Raw genomic sequence first — 20,921 nt, 5'->3', positions numbered from 1 at the left:
AATGGGCTTCCTTTTTCCGGTTCCCATTTTTTTTATAAAACGACCCCTTCCTCTGACCCTGCACTCAGCCCCTTTACTCCTCTACCGTGGCTCCCACTTAACCTCTGAGCTCCCTGCTGCCTCAGGTCCCCAGTTTTATTCCTCTCATTTCTTCCCTCTCTCCGGGGTTCCCAGACCCTCAGCCTCCCACCCCAATTCTTTCCTCAGTCTTCGCTTTTTGTCTTCCCAATACTGATTCCTTGGGTCTTCAGGTTCACCTTCCAAACTGATTCTCGCCCCTCACCCACTCCGATTTTCACCCTGCCCCATCTCCACCAGTTTCCTCCTCAGCTCCCCGATGCCTTTTGGTACCCCAGCCTTCGTTTTCCCCTCAGCTCCACCGCATTCCTTTTTTAACCCACACCTCCTCCCTCCATCTCCGGTCCTTATCTGGCCCTTATAGTCCTCCCCACTCCGTTTGACCCATCTCTCCCCCAACCCGGATTTCTACCCCAGCACCGCCCTCCCCGCCCCCGCTTTTCCACCCGAGCCCGGCTCCAGCTTTACCACAGGCGTTCCCTCTGCCCCTGGGTTCTCCCACCCCCGTGCCCTCGCCGGCCCCGGTTTCCTTTCAGCCCAGCTCCCCGAATACCCCGCCACCGCCCCCTTTTTATCCTGCGGGCCTCACCTGCCCGCCTCCCACGCCGGTTTTCCCCTCAGTACCACCCTCGCCCGGGATTACTTCCTGTCCGCACCGACCCCCGTCTTCCTCCGAGCCCCACCCCCACCCCTGGGTTTTACGCCGCCTCGCCCCCACTTTCCCCTGGACCAGGCTCCTCCAAACCCCAGGTTCTTCGGCTCGCCACCCTCCCCATCTCCTTATCAGCCCCGCTGCCCCTCCATCCGCGCTCGATCCTGCCTGAGGCCACCTGCCCCAACATCCCCGACTCTCCCTCAGGCCTCGCGTCCCCCCGGCCCCCAGGGTCCACCTGCCCGCCCCGCGTCGCCCGCAGCCGGGCTCCAGGCTTCTCCCCTGCGCGCCCCGGCCCCGCCCCCCGCGCGTCCCCGCCCGCGCCCGCCGCCATGTGACGGGAAGCAGCTGATGGCCTCTCCGGGTGGCGGCGGGCGCGGCGGCGGGCGCGGCGGCGGCGGGGCCGGGGTGGGGGCGGGCTGCGTGGGGGCGGCATGAGGGCCGGCGGCCCGGGGGGCTGAGGCGCCCGCCGCCTGCCGCGAGGCCGCGCGCGTCCTCCATGGAGGCCGGAGGTGAGTGGGGCCGCGGCGCCCGTTCCCCGCCGGGGGGGGCAGGGCCCGTTCCCCTGGGGGTGGGGGTGCAGGCTCGGCCGGGAACGGTCCGCGGGGGTGGGGTGGCATGGGGCATCGGGCCTGGGACGTCTGCGTCGGCCGGCGGCGAGGTGCACGCCCGGCGCCCAGCTTTGTTTCACTTTCGCTGTCAACGGCCCCCACCCCGTCTCCAGCCTCTCCCGTCTCCCGGCCGGACCCGGGGACTACGGGCCTCTGCGCAGCGGAGATCCCCACCCCGGGGCAGTGGGGGGCGCCTGGGGCCGGACGCCACCGCCGGGTTGGGACGGCGGGGACGCCAGGCCCTCGGAGCGGTGGGTGTTTTGATTCCCGAGAGGGGGTGGGTGCCCAGGTGTCAGGTGACGCACTCGAGGTCTGGGTGGGAGTCCGCTCTGCCCCATAGAAGCTATGAGATCGTGGACAAGCCACTTAACACAAGTCTCTTTTGTATCTGCAAAATGGGCTAATAATAGTATCTGCCTTAACTGGCTGTTGGGAGCTTCTCAAACTTGACTGCGCATGAAAATCGGGTCTGGAATTTCATTTGAAAACCCATACTGCGAGCATGGTGACATACATGGGGGGACAAGTTAGGATACACCAATGAGTGAGGTACTTGCTTCTATTCTTGTTAACAGCTGTATCAGAAAACGGTGTGGAAGTCAGAGAATATTGGAAGCACTTGGAGGGTCAGCCCAAATGAACATACAGTCTCAGTGGGAATGCTTGTGCTAAGGCCAAACCTCAAGGCGCGTGCTTCAGAATCTTTCCAACCACTTTGCCTCTAAACCCCACTAATATAGAAACTTGGGGTGGGCTTGTGGTTTATTCTGGGAGTCCCAACTCTTGAATATACTCCCTTGCTTAAAGGCAGTTTCCTCAGGGGAAATTTCTCTGAAGGGGTCAAGGCCTGGGCTCAGAATTTGTTCCAGAACCTCTTTGTATTCTTCCAGTGAAGTGCAAGCTTTATTCTGGTCTGGAAGATTATGATTGTGGGTGTTTTTATGTTTCCCTGACTCCTTGGATGGAATAGGGATTACAGGTGGGTGGGTGGGTTGAAATCAGGGGATTCCCCCAGGGTGGTGTAACTTTTTAATTTGGGAAATGACATTTCTTTGTTGGAGTCAGGCATTCAATACCAGGTGTAGAGGTAGCTCTCTATGCTTTCCCATCTAGATAAGGGCTTTCTTTTCAGTGAGTGTGTTACCCATAGAACTCTTGTTAAAGGGCCTCTACTGTTTGCCTGAAATCTTATGTGAATCTTTTTCTAGCTTCCGCTGTCATTTCCATTGACTCCTTTTAGTTTGTATCTGACAGTGATCTGGAGCTAGTCTCCCTTTTTAGCAGGAATCTGTTTCCAGTTCTGGCTTTTTCCTAATGATTGACGACTGTGTTTTGGGGTGTGGGCTGAGCTACTGAGAGCTGCCAAGCTACAATTTAAAAAAAAGGTCAGTTTTATTTTCTTTTGAAACTGAATAAAGGCCATTGTGATGGGATTACAGTGGACAACAGTAGATAATCTTCAGAGCAGTGGTTAGAATGCATTGATACGTTGAAATATTTATTGAGTATCTACTGTATGCCAGGCACTCTCTAGAGCGGCGCTGGCTGATAGAACTATAATCTCAAGCCACATAGGCAATTTGAAATGTTCTAGTAGTGGTGTTAAAAAACAAAAAAAAAGTGAAACAGGTGGATTTAATCTTAAAATTAAATGTTTGTCAATCCAGCATATCTAAAATGTCATCTCAGCATATAATCGTGATAAACATTTTTAGATTTTTGTTTTTATACTGAGTCTTCAAAATAAAGCATGTGTAGCTAACAACCCGTCTTAATTGGGACTTACCACATTTCAGAAGGTTAGTAACCACATGTGGCTAGTGGCTACTGAATGAGACAGTGCAGTCTGGTAGCAGTGAACAGTTTGAAGTGAGGCTGGGGAAGAGAGAAACTACAGTCACCTAAAAACAAGCAATCAAGAGAAGATGGGTGAGTGATGGTTAAAAGGAAAATTCAGTGCAGTGAACACAAGTCACTGGGCCACTTTGGGTAGTGAGGCCAGGAAGGTCTCTCCGACATTGACACCAGCACTGAGGTCTAATCTGGACAAGGATCTGGGGCCAGCCAGGCAGAGTTTTCTAGGATGATGGAATGGCTAATGTAAAGACCCTAAGGCAGGATAAATCGTCAAGCTTCCTGCCAGCCAGAGTCCTTCATAGCTTCCGTTTCTGTGTACAGGCAAATCTCCTCCCACAGAAGAGGCCCATGGTACGTATCTTTCCACTCCGCCAAACACATCCCAATGTTTAATTAGAAAACTTGGATCCATAGGCCTTTTCACCAAGAAGGTCCAGGGCAGGTACAATCCCAGATGAAGCTGGATCCTCTTGCCTCTGGGTTTTTTGTTTTGTTGTTTTTTTTTTTTAAGTTCTGCACTAATTATGGCTTTCTCTTCCAGCTGCCAAGTTTAGTTTGAGCCCAGACTCCCTTTTAGAATCTTCATAGTTCTTCATTTTTTTTTTTCCTCCTTATTTTAGTCTTTGAATTCCCGAGCCTGAGATAGCAAGAGATTAAATCCCCAAATGACAGAAATAGAGTGTGAAATCTGGATGTGGCTTATGTTTAAGAAGCATTTCATGTTAAATTTTTGGCAAAGACATCGTAACAGTCTAAGGGACTTCATTTCATGTATATTATAGAGAGATACCATGTATATTTATTCCACAAATATTTACTGATGGCCTGCTCTCTGCCAGGAACACTGCTAGGCATTGGAGATAAACATACAAGGTCCCTACTCTGTGGCATTGATGTCCTAGTTGGAAGGTGACAGATAATGATCACAATGGTGTTTGTGCTGTAAAGAAGATAAAGTGAGAAGTTAGGAAGAACCTTGATTTGGGATCAGAGAAGGGCTCTCTAAGGAGCCTCTCTTAGGGCTCTCTCTTTTCACGTATTCCAAGGTGAAGAGAATAGCTGGTGTAAAGGCCCTGAGGTTAGAACTAATTGAGCACCACCAAGGGGTGAGAAAAGGCCTGTGTGCAGGACTTCTAGGGTGAGGTTTTTATTCTGAGATGGATCGAAACTGATCACTGAGAGGTGAGGAGAATGGGTGGTGGGGGCCAGAGAGGGGGCTAGGAGAGCAGTTGGAAGCTGCTTAGAGATAATGTTGGATAGATGAGCTGATGCTGATGAGATGGTGTTACATAGTTGAGCATAAACAGCCATGAGGTGGAGGGAAGTTAGATTTGCCAAGTCTTTTGGGAGCAGACTTGATAGAACTTGTTCTTGGGTCTGGATTGGGAGGTCAAGAAAACAGAGAAGTCAGGGATGACCCCTTTTCATATTGTGTGAAGCCTGCGTGGCGTTGAAAGGATGGATGACATGCATATCCTGGAGGAAGCGAACTAGCATATCTTACCAGGATGGAATAAAGTCAGGTGATAAAAATGTACCTCCAGGTCAATGTCGTTTAGTATTTGACTACTCCTGGTTTCTCAGCCTCAACACCATTCCATTGACGTTTTAAGCAAAATAATTTTTTTCTTGTGGGAGTCGGGGGCGGTCATCCTGTGCGCTGTAAGATGTTTAGCAGCGTCCCTGGCTTCCACCCGTTAGATACTAGTAGCACCACCCCTCAGAGAAGGCATTGGCACCCCATTCCAGTCAGTACTCTTGCCTGGAAAATCCCATGGACGGAGGAGCCTGGTAGGCTGCAGTCCATGGGGTCGCTAAGAGTCAGACATGACTGAGCGACTTCACTTTCACTTTTCACTTTCGTGCATTGGAGAAGGAAATGGCGACCCACTCCAGTGTTCTTGCCTGGAGAATCCCAGGGATGGGGGAGCCTGGTGGGCTGCCGTCTATGGGGTCGCACAGAGTCGGACACGACTGAAGTGACTTAGCAGCAGCAGCAGCAGCACCACCACCACCACCCCCAGTTGGGACAACCAAAATATTTCCAGATATTGCCACATGTCCCCAAGGGACAGAAGTGCCCCCAACTGAGAACTGGATTACATGAAGGAGGTGTTGACAGGGTAGGGCCTTGTTACCTTAAGATACCTAGAAATAATGAGAATAAAGAAAACACCACGGCATTGCTGCTTAACATTGAGTCTTGTTTTCAATTTGAAATATAAAATAATGTCCTACCATGCAAATATTCACATTCAGAGGAGTATGCTTGATTACACAAGTAACTGTATAAATGAAAGGGTCACATATACAAAAACACAGATTTCTAGGAGGAATTACCTAGGCCTGTACAAATGCCAATTTAGACAGACCTGATATTTCAAAACCTAGGTTTCCACATAGAACCTCAGGGAATGAATATTCTCTTTACAAAGGAAACTTTTAAAATTTTCTTTAAATAGCAAAGCCTCGAAGTCTTGATATAATTCATTAAAATTCTATTTAAAGAGAATTTTCAGCAAAATATATCCACGTAAATAAGATATACTCCTGTATATTCCTATAATGCATACATCAGGAAATATTATATATATATGCACACATAAAAATATGCATATATGCATGTTTACCATCTGATTCATTGAATCTGAGATATCATGGATTGTATTGCCATTATGTATCTCTGAAAAAATACTGCTTATTAAACTATGAGAAGTCATCACTTTTCGTATCCTGATTTTAACAAGGTCAAACTATGAGAAGACATAGATATGTCCTAAAATACACAAAACAGGAGCTGTTAAATTAGTATCTATCTGGTAACAGCTATAAAAGGGTCAGTCTCAAAACTGCTCAAGTGGAACATACTCATCAGACAGTGACCTCATTCAGGATGGAAGCCAGCTTTTGTATTCATATGTATCACAATCAAAGGATCAGTTCTGAAGGCCTTGAACTTACAGGCTTTGTCAGCCATTGAGAATCTTCTGTCAGAGGATAGAGTTGAACTAGGGACTGCCCTTCAAGTCAATGAAGAAGCACCAGTCCAGCCCCCACCCTTCACCCTGAGAAACAAGGATTGAATTGGCTTGGTGTTTGAAGGAGGCTGTGTAAATTCCTAGCTGGAGATGAGGTTGGGGCGGAGGGAATTGATAACTATAGGAGAGCAGTGAAATAAGCAGGGTAGGACTTATTTCCGCTTTGATAGTGTGAGACCTGGGTACGCTTCTCAGTTGCTAATCTCGGTGGGATTCTCATAAGCAGAACATGAGTCCAGGTGTGAACTCGAATGAGCTACTTGGGGCATAACAGGGAGACATGTGTGGCCGGCACGCGGCATGGACCGGAAAGGGGAGGCTGGGGCCAGTGGGGTGGGGAGGAAGGTTGCCTTTAGTGGTAGGCAAGTGGGTTCCTTGGGATGTATTTGAAAGAAATGTTGGGGTGTAATGTGTGTTTCAGCTTTAGCAGGGTCCCTAGGGGCAGGAAAAAAAATGAATCTTGTAGAAAAAATCTGGGCAAGATGGGATGAAGATTTAAGCCAGAACAGAGAGGAGATGGAAGAGGAGGGCAGATCAAGAGGTGGTGAGCAGGGCCAGTATTAGCCTTGGTGATGGGAGGGATGCTGGCAAGTGAGGGGAAGCCTGTGCGTTTCAAATATTCCTTTCGGGAGAGAACTTAAGTACATCTGAAGGCTTCCTGATCAGTACCTTCTAGCTCGATCCTTGCCTGGCCTGCCTCCTTTCTTCCTCTTTGGGCTTTCATGGGAAAACGAGGCCCCCCTTCACTGGGTTCACCCTGACAAAGGTTACTCTGAGTCATGGTTAACCAGCAGTGCCAGAACTGAGTAACCCCACTGGAATTTGGCCTGTGGCTACTGTTATTGACCAGGGTCATTTAAATGACAACTCCCTCCGGGAATCCAGACTGTCACTTTTTGCCAGGGGACGACCTCTGCTTTCCTGTGTCTGAGTCAGCAGGTGCTGGGGGGCTGGGCTCTGCCCTTTCCGGTGAGGTGAGGGTGCCTTCTTGAAGTATGTTGTCTCCTGCCCCAGAGGAGCCGCTGCTGCTGGCCGAACTCAAGCCCGGGCGCCCCCACCAATTTGATTGGAAGTCTAGCTGTGAAACGTGGAGCGTTGCCTTCTCCCCGGATGGGTCCTGGTTCGCCTGGTCTCAAGGACACTGCATTGTGAAGCTGATCCCCTGGCCGCTGGAGGAGCAGTTGTAAGTTCTTTCACACCCAAAGGAATGAGGAAGTCCTGGGGAACTTTCCCAAATGACTTCCTGCCCAAGAGCAGGAGAGGGAAGGTGGCTGAACAGTTCAGAAATTGATCATTGGGATTTCCAGGGTCCTTCATCCTGTACCTGTGAAACCTCATTCTGTTGATAGACCCAAGTGTTTTTTTTTAACAGCTTTATTGAGGTATAATTTACATACTATATAATTTTCCCATTTACAGTGTACAATTAAGTGACTTCAGTATATGTACAGAGTTGTGCATCCATCATCATGACCAATCTTAGAATGTTTTTGTCACCCCCAAAAGAAGCCCATCATTCTTTAATACCCTTCTCCTCTCCAGCCCTGACCAGCTTCTAATCTACTTTCTGTCTTTAAAGATTTGCCTATTCTAGGTATTTCATACGAATCTAATCGTACACTATGTCATCTTCTGACTGGCTTCTTTCACTTAGGGTACTGTTTTCATGGTTATCTGTGTTTTAGCATGCTCCGTGACTTCATTTCCCTTTATTGCCAAGTGATATTACATTTTATGGAGACATCACATTCTGTTTTATAAGTTTTTCAGCTGGTGAGCATTTAGGTTGTTCTCACTTTCTGGCTGTTAAAAATAATGCTGCTGCGAACACTTCCGTACTGGTTCTTTTGTGGATATGTTTTCGTATCTTGTGTGGATATATGTTTTCATACACGTTTAACCATTTGAGGGTGTGTCAGGCAGTTTTCCAGAGTGGTTGCACCATTTTATAATCTCAGCAAGTGTTGGAGATTCCCAGACTTTCCACATCCTCACCAACACTTGCAGCATAGCCATCCGAGTGGGTGTTAAGTGGCATCTCATTGTGGCTTTTGATTTGCATTTCCCTATTGACTGCTGATCTTGTGTGCCCACCCCCACCCCCACCTCCCGCCCTGGCCCCCATGTGCTTACTGGCTCTTTGCCTATCTTTGGGAGAAGTGTCTATTCAGGTCCTTGGTCCATTTTAAAATTGGCTAGTTGCCTTTTTTGTTATCAACCAAGTTGTTTCTGATATTAACTAGCTTTTCTTTCTCTGGCTGGACAAGTCTCAGTGTTTGAAGGCTCTGAGCTCCCAGTCAGATGGCCCAGCATCTGTATTTTTTTCATTTGTCCCAGGGCAACTCTATGTCTGTATTTATTTATTCAGCCAGCAATTTTTGCAAATCTTCCTTGCCTGACCAGGAGCCAAGGGTTGAGAATTCTGAAATATATCAAACATGGCCCCTGCCCTTGAAGGTCTCATTCGTTTTGCTTTAAGCATTTTATAAGTTGCATATTAAAGTTTTTCATAAGTTCAGTCTGAAACTTGTTGCCTTGATAATAGGTAATGCTGATGCAAGTTTGCTGAGATGAGTACTTTGGACACTGCAGGGGTTGAAGGGTGTACATTTGTGCATTTTCTGGAAGGAAGGCCATTTCAACAATCTTAAAACTGTTCTTCCTGCAATCAGGAAATCTCAGAAATGAGGTCATCTATTTATTTGTTTTTTAAAAAATTTTTATTGGCATATAGTTATTCTGCAATGTTGTATTACTTTCTGCTGTACAGCAAAGTGAATCAGTTATACGTAAACATTTATCCACTCTTTTTTAGGTTTTTTTCCCGTATAGGTTATTATGGAATATTGAGTAGAGTTCTCTGTGCTGTAAGTTGGTCCTTATTTGTTATCAGTTTTATATACAGTAATGTGTATATGTCAATTCCAATCTCCCGATTTATCCCTCCCCCTTTTTCCCCGTAACCATAAAATTATTTTCTACATCTGCAACTCTGTTTCTGTTTTGTAAAATAAGAACATTTGTACCTTTTTTTTTTTTTAGATTCTACATGTAAGTGCTATAATGTGTTGTTTGTCTTTCTCTAACTTACTTCACTCAGTATGACGGCCTCTAGGTTCCCCCATGTTGCTGTAAATGGGAGGTCATGTATTAGATACACTGCTTTTCAACATGAAATTAACCATATGATAGTTAAAAATCAGAAATAGCTTAAAATCTGGTAACGAGAAGAGCAGTGAAGGAAATCATGGCATCGCCATCTGATACTTTTGTAGCCATCAAAGATTGCAGTGTATGCTTTTTTTTTCATGTTTATTTATTTACAGTTGTGTTTGGTCTTCATTGCTGTGTCAGCTTTTCTCTAGTTGTGGCGAGCGGGGTGTTCTCTGTCGCAGGTCGAGGGCTCCTCGTCACCGTGGCTTCTCCCGTTGCAGGGCACGGGCCCTAGGCTGCTTTGGCGTCAGCAGTGGCCACACGGCGGGCTCAGTAGTTGCAGCGCCTGGGCTCCAGAGCACAGGCTCAATAGTTGCTGCGCAGCATGTGGGATCTTACTGGATCAGGAGTCAAACCCGTGTCTCCTGCATTGGCAGGGGGATTCTTTACCCACTGAGCCACCAGGGAAGCCCTGTCTTTTGTTTTTGTTTTTTTAAATCACAATTTTCAGTTCCTTCTGTACTCGTTGAGTGAAAATGTCAAAATCATTCATTATTTATTAATCCTGCAGTCTAAATGCAAGGGATTCAGCTTCGTATCCAGACTTGGGTCTGATGTAGATTTAGTCTGAAAATAATTTTTTTAAAAAGTAGAAAATCTGTTATTTCCTTGAAAATCACTCCTGTATTCAAATAGATATATATATTACTAGACATAAATATATCTTTCCCATATTAATTAAGGAAAGTAGAAATTTGAGCATTAACCCTTTTTGTGTATCTTTTGTTTAATATAATGAAGGGAATATTGTTTAACATGTTAAATGGAATGTTACTTATTTTAGAGAAAAACCATATATTTTGAAGAGTAATAACTTGAGGAAATATTTATAGTAAAATGCTTACCCAGAAAAGCAAGCTATGAAACTGTTTGCAGTATGATCCCAAATTTGTTTTTGAAAAACATGTATATACATAAATAAAAGTCATGGTACAGTGTTTACTGTGGTTGGAGTGGTGTTCAGTTCAGTCGCTCAGTCGTGTCCTACTCTTCGTGACCCCATAGACTGTAGCCTGCCAGGCTTCCCTGTCCTTCACCATCTCCTGGAGTTTGCTCAAAGTCGTGTCCATCAAGCCAGTGATACCATCCAGCCATCTCATCCTCTGTCGTCCCCTTCTTCTCCCACCTTCAGTCCTTCCCAGCATCAGGGTCTTTTCCAGTGAGTCAGTTCTTCGCATCAGGTGGCCGAAGTATTGGAGTTTTAGCTTCAGCATCAGTCCTTCCAGTGAATATTTAGGGCTGATTTCCTTTAGGATGGATTGGTTGGATCTCCTTGCAATACAAGGGACTCTCAAGAGTCTTCTCCAACACCACAGTTCAAAGGCATCAATTCTCAGTGCTCAGCTTTCTTTATAGTCCAACTCTCACATCCATACATGACTACTAGAAAAACCATAGCTTTGACTAGATGGATCTTTGTCGTTGTCGTTAGGATCTGGGTAATTTTTATAATTTTCTCATTTCCAAAATTTCCCCATTTTCCATTGCTATTTTTATAGTTTTAAATAATTGTTATTTTCAAAGTTCTTTAAAAGAGAAAATTTGAGTCTTTTATATTCTTGTTAGGATTGTTACACGCTTAAGAAATCATACAGTGCTTTCAAGATTGAGCAAATAATTGATATTAACGAAATAATGTACTACTTTTAGAAGTAACATTTTCAGACACTTTAATTTTGATGAATTCAAGTTCTAATGAGTCTACCCGGGTCCCGAGCCACCCCTACCTTCCACATAGCTCACCCCTTGAATTCATTGCAGACTCTGAAGTCCAAGGCATTTGCTGGACAGTAGGTTAGGACACCCAAGACTTGGCTCTGATTCTGCCTGTGATTTTGTGACCCTGGGAAAGTTATCTCTATCCCAAGCATGGAGATTTTAATATCTTGTTCTAGAAAAATTAAATTTATGATGTTAAAATGAATTAATATATAAATGTGCCTTAATTCCTTTAAAGTAGCTACAGATGCATCTCTTAATTCAAATACAGAAGTTAGGATTTTATAAAAGAAATAAAAGGAACTTTGGAGGTTCCAAGCTGTCCTGCAGAGCTCTTGCATGGCCAACTCGGGCTCCCAAGTCAGAGCTGGGCAGGTCTTTGAAGTGCATGTGTCGGCCTGTCTGGGGCCGTGTGTGCACTGGACAGCCTTCATTGAAAAGACATTCACTGTCATATTCAGGTGTTCTGTCAGAATGACAAGTTTTCAGAGCACATTTGGCCATTTAGGCCAGGAGTCAGCAAACTTTTTCTTTAAAGGCCCAGATAGTAAATATTTTGGCTTTGGGGACATATGTCTCCTTCAGGACAAGTCAGCTCTGCTGCTGGAGGGTCTCAGCGACCCTCGATGAGATGCAGGCAAACAAGCAGACTTCATGTGCAAAACAGACTGCCCACCTGGGCACTCCCTGCCAGCCTCTGCTGTGGAATGATAGGGTTTCCAGAGCTGAAAGAACCTACAGTGGCCTCAGTCTCTTGCTGCCAGTTTTGTAGATGAACTTGGTTAAAATTCTTTAATATATTTCAACTATGCGATTGACAAAAGCATGATTTACCTAACTTTTGGGGAACAAATGTAACAGAAAGAGGTTCAGCTGCATGTATGTCAACTGTAGGATTTTTCATGGAAATGAGTTCCAGCTTTATCATCACCATTCCTTCAGTTTGATAAACCCGAGAGTGTGGTCAGAGTCAGGTAGAAAAGCAGGACTGAGTACTTGCACTGATAAAGTATACCGCCGACCAGAAACTGCGTTTGCGGGCTGAACTGCAGGGCAATTTAATTGCTTGTTCCTTTGAGAAGTATGTGAGGCAGAGTGTGGGCAGGGCCCTGTTTCTTAAGGACAGAGTCTTATTTAGCTTGTCTAGGCCTGTGTTTCAGCATAAGTAGAAGGTAAAAGGCGAGGCTTGGGCTACAAGATCTTTGAGGTCAGCGTACCTCTGAACAGCTCTGAGTTCTTTCCTTGACTGCCCTGCTGGTTGGTTCCTGGGCTGGAAGAGTCATCAGAAAAGAAATGAAAGAGCCTCACTCATGGATCGGAGCAAAGTGAGGGAAGGTGGAAATCATGTGTACTAAGCAAATTGTTGGCCAGAGAGGAGTTTATTTTTCTGCTCCTAAGGTGGTTTCTAAGCTAGAGATAAAGGGGTGTTATGAGGTAGGAGAGTAGCAAATGGGTAATCAGGCTCTAAGTTCTGTCCTAGTTCCAGACTTCCAGCATGCTCTCTTTCTCATGGGGAACACTGAGTCTCTCTCCTTCCATGCACCAAAACCCAGGAGAACTTTCTGAAGAAGAGAATGACTCCCTGGAGCATCTGTGATCTAGTTCTCCCACAAGGCAGGTCACCCCACTGCAGGGCTGTCAGAAGTGGAATGAGCCACGGCCAATGAAGTCCCTGTTACACGAATTCTAAAAAGAAACAGGAAGAAAAGTCATGCTAGAATTCACCAAAGTTGTTTCTAGGACTTCAAAGACTTAGATACCCCAGAGTGAAAGGTTGGTTGACTTGGTGGCAGTTTCAGATTCATTAAGAACTCTTCTGCTTTCCCCAGCATCCCTAAAGGGTTCGAAGCCAAAAGCCGAAGCAGCAAAAATGAGACAAAAGGGCGAGGCAGCCCAAAGGAGAAGACACTGGACTGTGGGCAGATTGTCTGGGGCTTGGCCTTCAGCCCATGGCCTTCTCCACCCAGCAAGAAACTCTGGGCTCGCCACCATCCGCAGGTGCCAGACGTCTCTTGCCTGATCCTTGCTACTGGACTCAACGATGGGCAGATCAAGATTTGGGAGGTACAGACAGGTAGGTCATTTCTGGCTGGGATCAAGGCCCCCAGGGCTCGCACATTCTGATCAGGGACGGCCTGTTGACCAAGGGGTGTGGCCGTGACCGGAGGACCAGGGCTTCATCTCCCCCTGACCTAGTGCCCCGCTCTCTCACGCTAGGGCTCCTGCTTTTGAATCTTTCCGGCCACCAGGATGTCGTGAGAGATCTGAGCTTCACACCCAGTGGCAGTTTGATATTGGTTTCTGCATCTCGGGATAAGACTCTTCGCATCTGGGACCTGAATAAACATGGTATGGAGGTGGAGGGATGACTTGGAAGCCCCCAAATACTTTATTTGCCCCTCTGTCTGCTTGACCAGTGTCATTTTATCCAGAACAGTGTTTCTCAACCTTTTTCTATTAGTGCCTTCTAAGGAGACTTTTTAGATACACTTTTCCTAGTCACCTCCCGCCGCCCACTACCTGGGAGGTTTTCATACCAGAGATAGAGAGATACACTGTGTATCTGTTAAGGTGCTGAATGCTTATCTATGCTTCGTACATAAAAATGGTAGGATTTTTCTGACCATCAAGAACCAGTTTTCACCCCTGATGAAAATATATAGTATAGAATAGGTTTTCTCAGCTCTGGCACTCTTGAACTTTGGGCTAGGTAATTCTTTGTTATGGGCCAACCTTTGGGTTCTTGATTGTGGAGCAGTATATTTCTCGTACCCGTGAGATGCCAGTAGCACCTTCTTCAGTGGTAACAACCAAAAATGTCTCCAGACATTGCCTGGTGTCCACATGGAGGGCCACAGTCTCCCTGGGTTGGGAACCAGCGATTGAGAAGTCATCCTTGTTGGGTACTTCCTGTTAGAGAAACAGAATCTAGGTTAGAAGGATTCTCTCAGGCTAGGGGTGGGGCTGGGCGGGACGTTCATTTCTCCTGTAAGCAGAACAGTATCCAGGAGTGGCCTGATGAAGAATTCCATGCATCTCTGGTGTTGCAGCTAGAATGGTGACGCAGGGAAGAGGAATTTATTTCCAGGATATTTCTCCCTCACGTGGGCAGGGGCATGAGTGTGGAGGGAGGTGGGAGAAAGAGGAAGTGGCAACATGGACTGTGAAGAGCACACTTGTCCCCTGACAGTGCGAAGTCCGAGCCGTGACTGTTCCAGCCCCGCTTACCTGTCCCTTTCTCTCAGAAACAAGCCTGATAGCTTGTCAGACAACTAAGGAGGTGCTTGTGGAGGCCTTACCTGGAGGCATCTCATCACCCAGAGAGCCCTGGGGCCTTTCTGCCCGTTGCTGTGGAGCTTGTAGTTGCGTGGTCCGAGGTGGGCCTGCAGACTGGGAGGCCTGCTCAGAGGCAGCACCATTGGTAATGTGTGTCCACAGGCAGCTTGCCACCACCTAAGGCGAGGAGCGGAAGGGGACCGAGGCCAGTTATAGGGCTTTTCAGGGAGAGAAGGGGCTAGAGTTGTGTCTCTAGGAACCCGGCCCTGCCTTGCTATATTCACTCACACCTCCCCAGGGGCAGGTGCTCTTGTTACAGCTAAAGAAACCATGACTGACTTTAAAAAATTTATTTCCAACATATACTCACACATAAACTCATAAATGCATGTAGGTGACCATATACATTTTCCCCCCTTTGTTGGGGTTTCCCCCCCTAAGCTGTCCCATCCTCCCCTCAACGACATTCCTCCATAATCCCCCCTGTGGTGCTGTCCCCCATGCTAAGAGCCTTCCATGTTTCCTTCCATGTTTTTCTCTATACTTACATAATCTATGCAGACACTCACGTTTCCGTTTATGGATTTGAGGGTCATTGTCTCACAAAAATGGAATCTCATTTTTTACATTTTTTTGCATCTTGCTTTTTTTTTTTAATTAAACACTTCATGGAAAATCTAGTTCCTTAATTTCATGTGACTTAACAGGTGGATTACTACCCTTTATCCATCCATTCCTCTGTTGGTGGGTATTTGATTTTTTCCCAAAATGGAGACCTGGAGAGGTGAAATGAGTGTCCCAGCATAATGCGCTGAGTAGACAGTGGAGCCAGGGTTCAAGCCCAAGTTTGCCTCAGAGCATGTGGCCCTAATGACCCTGCATCACTGCTCATCCGTTCATCCTGGCGAGGTGTGGAGAGTGGGATCCTGTGACTGGGGGAAACCATTACAGAGCATGGATGACAGAGAATTGAAGGTCTCAAATTTGGGAGGATGCTTCAGAGTAATCCAGGTGGTTGGGGGACCTGAAAAAAATAGTCTGCTATAAAAGGAGCCCTTATCCCATTGACCTTGTGGATTTTGGTGAAGCAGTTGATAATGATTTCCCTTGGGCATTATAATGTCACATTAATAGGTTTCAGGCATTTAAATGACAAGTCTTGTCATGTCTCTGCATTACAAAAGGAGCCCAAATCTAGAAAGATGGTACTGATAAAATCTATTTTCAGGGAAGCAGTGAAGATGCAGATACAGAGAACAGACCTGTGAACACAGCGGGGGAAGGAGAGGGTGGGATGAGTGGAGAGAGTAACATGGCAACATATACATACCATACGTAGAAGAGATAACCAGTGGGACTTTTCTGAATGACTCAGGGAGCTCAAACCTGTGCTCTGTGACAATCCAGAGGGGGTGGGGTGGGGTGGGAGGGAGGTTCAAGAGGGAGGGGACATATATATACCTATGGCAGATTCATGTGATGTATGGCAGAAACCAACACAATAATATAAAGCAACTATCTTCCAAATAAAAATAAAAAGGGGGGGGGGGGCGTGTGGGCTCAGCTGCTGGAGAACCGCTGGATATAGCAGGTGGGGGGCCACCAGCACTGGGTTTTGGGCTTCCTGCTTTGTGGTTCTGGGAGTTGGCTAACCACGTGCTCCCACTTCTCTGCCAGGTAAACAGATTCAGGTGTTATCGGGCCACCTGCAGTGGGTTTACTGCTGCTCCATCTCACCAGACTGCAGCATGCTATGTTCCGCGGCCGGAGAGAAATCGGTGAGTCTCAACCTAGGGGTGATCTTAGCTGTGTTGTTTCAGTTCCACGAGATGTGGAGGCCTGTGTGTGAGAGGGTAAGTGAGCTAGTGTCCTTGAAACTTGCCTGCAAATCTGCCCCAGCGGGAGCCGTGCTGCCTGCTGAGGCCCCTCCTGCATGCCTGCCTTCTGATTTGCACTGTGACATGGACCCGCTCCATTACTGGAGGGCCGTTGGCCTTCACAAGATGGGAAAGTGGTGCTTTTTAAATGTCTTTCCCCCTCAGAGTCTAAGATTTTAAAAGTTGCAACCCACACTTGGATCCATATTTCCTTCGAACCATCTAATCTGAATCCATCTGATTAGGATTTCCATTTCAAATCATAAAACATACAGAACCTTCTTGAACTTTGTCCTGATATCCTATCTATTATAAGAAAAACTGGAAACCCAGGAACAGATTGGAAACCGTTTGAGTTTTGTATCTGCATCAGGCTGTTGGTTGCTATGACTGACTTGGGAAAGTTAAGAGTCCACTATTTGGTACAGCCCAGGAGGTTAATCATTGATTTGAGGTTTGGAACTAGCTGAAAGTGAGAGTTTTCTTAAAGGAAAGAAAAAAAATCATTCTTTTAATGATTCTCAGAAGTTTTAAGTAATGAGCTAGGTCAGACCTACAGTTCTGGGGCAGATTTCTGTATTCCTGTAAACCAAAGCGGGGTGTTAGATGGCTCTGTTGGGTTCCCTGGAATTCCCCTCTGACTCCTGTTTTTGGTTTTAAGTGAAAGGGCAAGATAGCCACTGGCTTAGGTCTTCAGCAGGCATTGCCCTACTTGCTAAGAGAGCTCAGAAGCAGAACCTGCTTCTGTGTGTCCACAGGTTGGCAGCCATCTTCCTGAGGTCAGTCAATTGATCTCCCTTAAAGTAAGCGTCTTGAGCATGTCCCTTGCTTAGGCACCTCAAGAATTCAGACCCGTCACTTTATTTAAGCCCGAATGACACGCTCTGGAAGAAAGGTAGACGAGTGGGTGGAGAGCTTGGCTTCCCCTGGCTATAGAGCCAGGAGAGGCAGGGCTGTACCTTCCCCTTACTGGTCATGTCCTGAGTGATGTCTGACCAGGCACCTGCTCTTCCCACAGGTCTTTCTGTGGAGCATGCGTTCCTACACATTAATCCGGAAGCTAGAGGGCCACCAGAGCAGCGTGGTGTCTTGTGACTTCTCCCCCGACTCTGCCTTGCTCGTCACGGCTTCTTATGATACCAATGTGATCATGTGGGACCCCTACACCGGCGAGCGGCTGCGATCACTCCAGTAAGGACTGCTCCCCTGCTTCAGCTTCCTGGTGGGGTGACCAATGAGAAACCTATCTTGGTGCAGGACACAGTGTGGTCCTGCTTATTCTGAGGCACTGGTGTGCAGCAGTGTTTGTCAGTGAAGTTCTCAAATGAGCCCCCAGTGCCTTCAAGTCTCCTGTGATCAGAATCTCACTGTATTGCTTGGATTCGGCGTTATGAAACCTCACAGTGACTCTTTCTTTCCATTTACTAATAACTGTAGTAACAGGTTCAGAATGATCCTCTCATTGAAACTGTTATTTCCAAAGTGAGTTTTCATGTTCTCACCAACTTGGTCTCCTTTTCCCCTTTGTCTCTGTTGTTTTCTGAAGCAAATAATAGGTAGTCCTATAATTATCACGTATCTTAGCCTAGAAAAGACTTTCAGTTTGTACTGGGGCATTAAAGTGAGGGCTGACCTACTTTGCATAAGGAAATTAGCGCAGGGAGTGTTGGTAACTCTTCAGCCCTCTCCATGAGACACTGGGGCTATGAAATGCGCTTGTTTCCAGTTGTCTTTTACCCAGTCTGCAGATCCCCAGGTTTTTCACACAGGGTCTAAGACATGTCTAGAACCTCTTTGTGGCCAAGGCAGTTTGGCCTCCTGCCTGGGGATGAACACTGAAGGGTGGAGGGTGGCCGAAACTCCAGGCCCACCTACTGTCCTGTGTCCTTCTCCTCAGCCACACCCAGCTCAACCCCCCAATGGATGACAGTGATGTCCACATCAGCTCCCTGAGATCTGTGTGCTTCTCCCCCGAAGGCTTGTACCTCGCCACGGTGGCAGATGACAGGTAATGAAGAGAAACCTCTTTACACAGCCTCAGAGCCAAGTGCTTGAAAGGACTTGTACCATCACCTTCGGGGTCTGACCTCAGGCCTACTGATGCGTCCCATTCTCCTCCAGGCTCCTCAGGATCTGGGCCCTGGAATTGAAGACTCCGATTGCGTTTGCTCCTATGACCAATGGTCTTTGCTGCACATTTTTTCCACATGGTGGAGTTATTGCCACAGGGTATGTATCTGTTAGCTGAACAGATGGGTAGCGATTTCTGCTGAGTATTCCTTGTAGCTTTTTAAGGAAATAAAGCATCTAGAATTTTCTTGCCTATGAGGAAGGCTTTAAGGAAATCTGAAATTACATAAAATTCTAATACTCACTTTTACCAGTATAGTTTATCATTCACTTTTAATATTTAACCTAAATATAATGAAAGATCTACAATTCATGCTACCTAAGAGGCCAAGTCTGCAAGGAAACAAATTAAGATGATGCAGAATTTATATGGGAAACCATTTTGGGCAGAGACCACCTTACAGGGAACATCTATAATTCAGTAAGTGGCACTGCCCCATTACATTTGAAATCATAGTATGATTTATAAAGGCCTGCACTCCCAGAGATAGCACTTTGGAATCAAAGGTGTCTAGAGTTCTCGTAATACTCTCAGCAGCCTTAATTATTCAGCACCACAGCCTCTACATGTATTTCCAAGGTCCAGGTTGCATTTCGTTCTCTGCAGTCTCCTGCCAGTGCAAGTCAGTAGAAACATTAATAACTATCACAGTGAAAAGACATTTCCTAGGCCTGTCTTTCGTCTCATTTCAGGACAAGGGATGGCCACGTCCAGTTCTGGACGGCTCCTCGGGTCCTGTCATCACTGAAGCACTTATGCCGGAAAGCCCTTCGAAGTTTCCTCACAACATACCAAGTGCTAGCACTGCCAATCCCCAAGAAAATGAAAGAGTTCCTCACGTACAGGACTTTCTAAGCCAGTCTCCGTAGTCTTGTGTTCTTCGTAGCAGGATAAATCTTCCCGACAAAGGAGTAGGTGGAATAATGGGCCAAACATCTGGCCTTGGGTTGAAATACAATTTCTCTTTGGGAAGCTGTGAACAGAATGTAGCAAAGCCAGATTCCAGTGGGGCCGCCGGGGTCTCTTCCCCAGGACACACGAGTGTCAGTCATAGAAGAGGGACAGTGATGGAGCCTGACCTTTCCCTACGTACGCACAGCCGCGCTGGGCCCTCTGGTCATTTTGATTCCAAGTGCAGTTAAGGAGTTGTTTCACTGAGAGGAGCGCCTGGGCCTCACGCCTCTGTGGCAGCAGGGAAGTTCCCACTCCCTTGACTGGAGTGTGGCTTCTGCTAAGTGTCTGTCACTGATCCAGATGCAGAAGAGGCCTTGGTGAAGTTCGGTCCTGCTGGTCAGAGCGGCTCTGGTGTGAGCAAGGGCTTTCCTTGCCCCCGCTCCCCTGTGGCCCGCAGGACAGGTGTCGTAGAGATGTCTGGTGGGAGGCATTCCTCAGCTCAAGTCCAGGTGACTCAAGAGGCCGTGCTCCTGATAGACACTAGACTTGGCTTTTTTTTTTAAAATAATGGTGTGCATGTGCCAGAGGCGACAAATTTGTATGTCAGGTTATACAGAACGTATTCCTCAAATGCATGACTGTTCCAGTGGCTACTGAGTTATCTGTCAGTTGTTTGCAGTTAGCATATTTATTTGTATTTCCTCAACAGATGTTAAGGTACAGCTGTGTGTTTTTCAGTGGTATCTAAAAACCATAGTACTCAATTCCAACAGTTGTGAAGATGTCTCTTCTTAATTGTGTGAAGAATTGGTGTTGTCATCATTTCAGCTGATTTTCTTCTGTACGAGATCTGACTTGACTGCTTCAACTCATTGGACTCAGCCAGTCTCAACTCTGCCCCTAAACACAACTAGCTCCTTAAAAGTATTGTTCTCCTTCAGCGGTGTAGAGTTATCTAATCAAGACACCTCATTCAAACAAAATCTGCCTTTGGAAAATTTAATATATTTTAAATTATTTTAAAAGAAATGCAACATCTTTGGCTTTCTTACTAGGTGCTTTGTGGAGGCCTGTATATTATGAAAAAACGTGTTGAAAAGGTAGAGGAGCCTCTCCTCTGCTGCCTTTGTTGCTGCAAGAAAAACATTTGTTTTCAAGATGAGAGGCTTTCATTGAAGGAAAAAAGGTATAAAGCTTTTGGCTCGCTGTTTCATTTTTTCCATTAAGGAAAAAAAAATCACCTTTTAAAACAAATGAGTACAAAGCAGCTGGGAATAGATGGGGCAACATTTAGATTTCGTGTTCATCTTGAAATATTACATACAGTGTGGTCTGAGAGGCCCTGGGCAGCTTCCTTGAGACAATCCTCCACCCCCACCCCTAGGCCATTAGCTTCAGACAAGGCCCACCTGAGTGATGGGTGTAACCAACTTCTCCCTTTTGACAGTATAAGAATTAGACACCTTTATAAAGAACCGCCTCCAAAGAAAGTTAATTCTGTGATAATCAGGGACGGAGGCGGCTTTTTCATATAAATGCAAGTCGAACAAGGCAGCCTCTGTATAGCTGGCTAAG

The 20,921-nt window shown here is 46.5% G+C and overlaps 1 protein-coding gene across 2 annotated transcripts; it reads left to right on the top strand.

The window, feature by feature from the left end:
- The first annotated feature begins 1,084 nt into the window (after positions 1 to 1,084).
- On the top strand, positions 1,085 to 20,772 carry WSB2 (WD repeat and SOCS box containing 2). 2 transcript variants are annotated; one of them, XM_043901790.1, is made up of 9 exons: positions 1,085 to 1,242; positions 7,251 to 7,419; positions 12,998 to 13,242; positions 13,386 to 13,517; positions 16,122 to 16,222; positions 17,340 to 17,512; positions 18,219 to 18,329; positions 18,443 to 18,550; positions 19,145 to 20,772. In XM_043901790.1, the coding sequence occupies exons 1-9, from the start codon at positions 1,230 to 1,232 to the stop codon at positions 19,305 to 19,307; spliced, it is 1,215 nt and encodes a 404-aa protein (XP_043757725.1). In that variant the 5' UTR covers positions 1,085 to 1,229; the 3' UTR covers positions 19,308 to 20,772. The 2 variants fall into 2 exon arrangements, with proteins under 2 accessions (XP_043757725.1, XP_043757724.1); XM_043901789.1 differs by lacking the exon at positions 1,085 to 1,242 and adding an exon at positions 1,334 to 1,592 and having other exon boundaries at positions 19,145 to 20,116.
- The last annotated feature ends 149 nt before the right edge of the window (positions 20,773 to 20,921 follow it).

This window comes from Cervus elaphus, chromosome 5 (genome assembly GCF_910594005.1).
Source record: "Cervus elaphus chromosome 5, mCerEla1.1, whole genome shotgun sequence".
In the NCBI taxonomy this organism is placed as follows: Eukaryota; Metazoa; Chordata; class Mammalia; order Artiodactyla; family Cervidae; genus Cervus; species Cervus elaphus.
The sequence above is the reverse complement of the archived record's forward strand: the minus strand, read 5'-3'. Positions and strand labels throughout refer to the sequence as shown.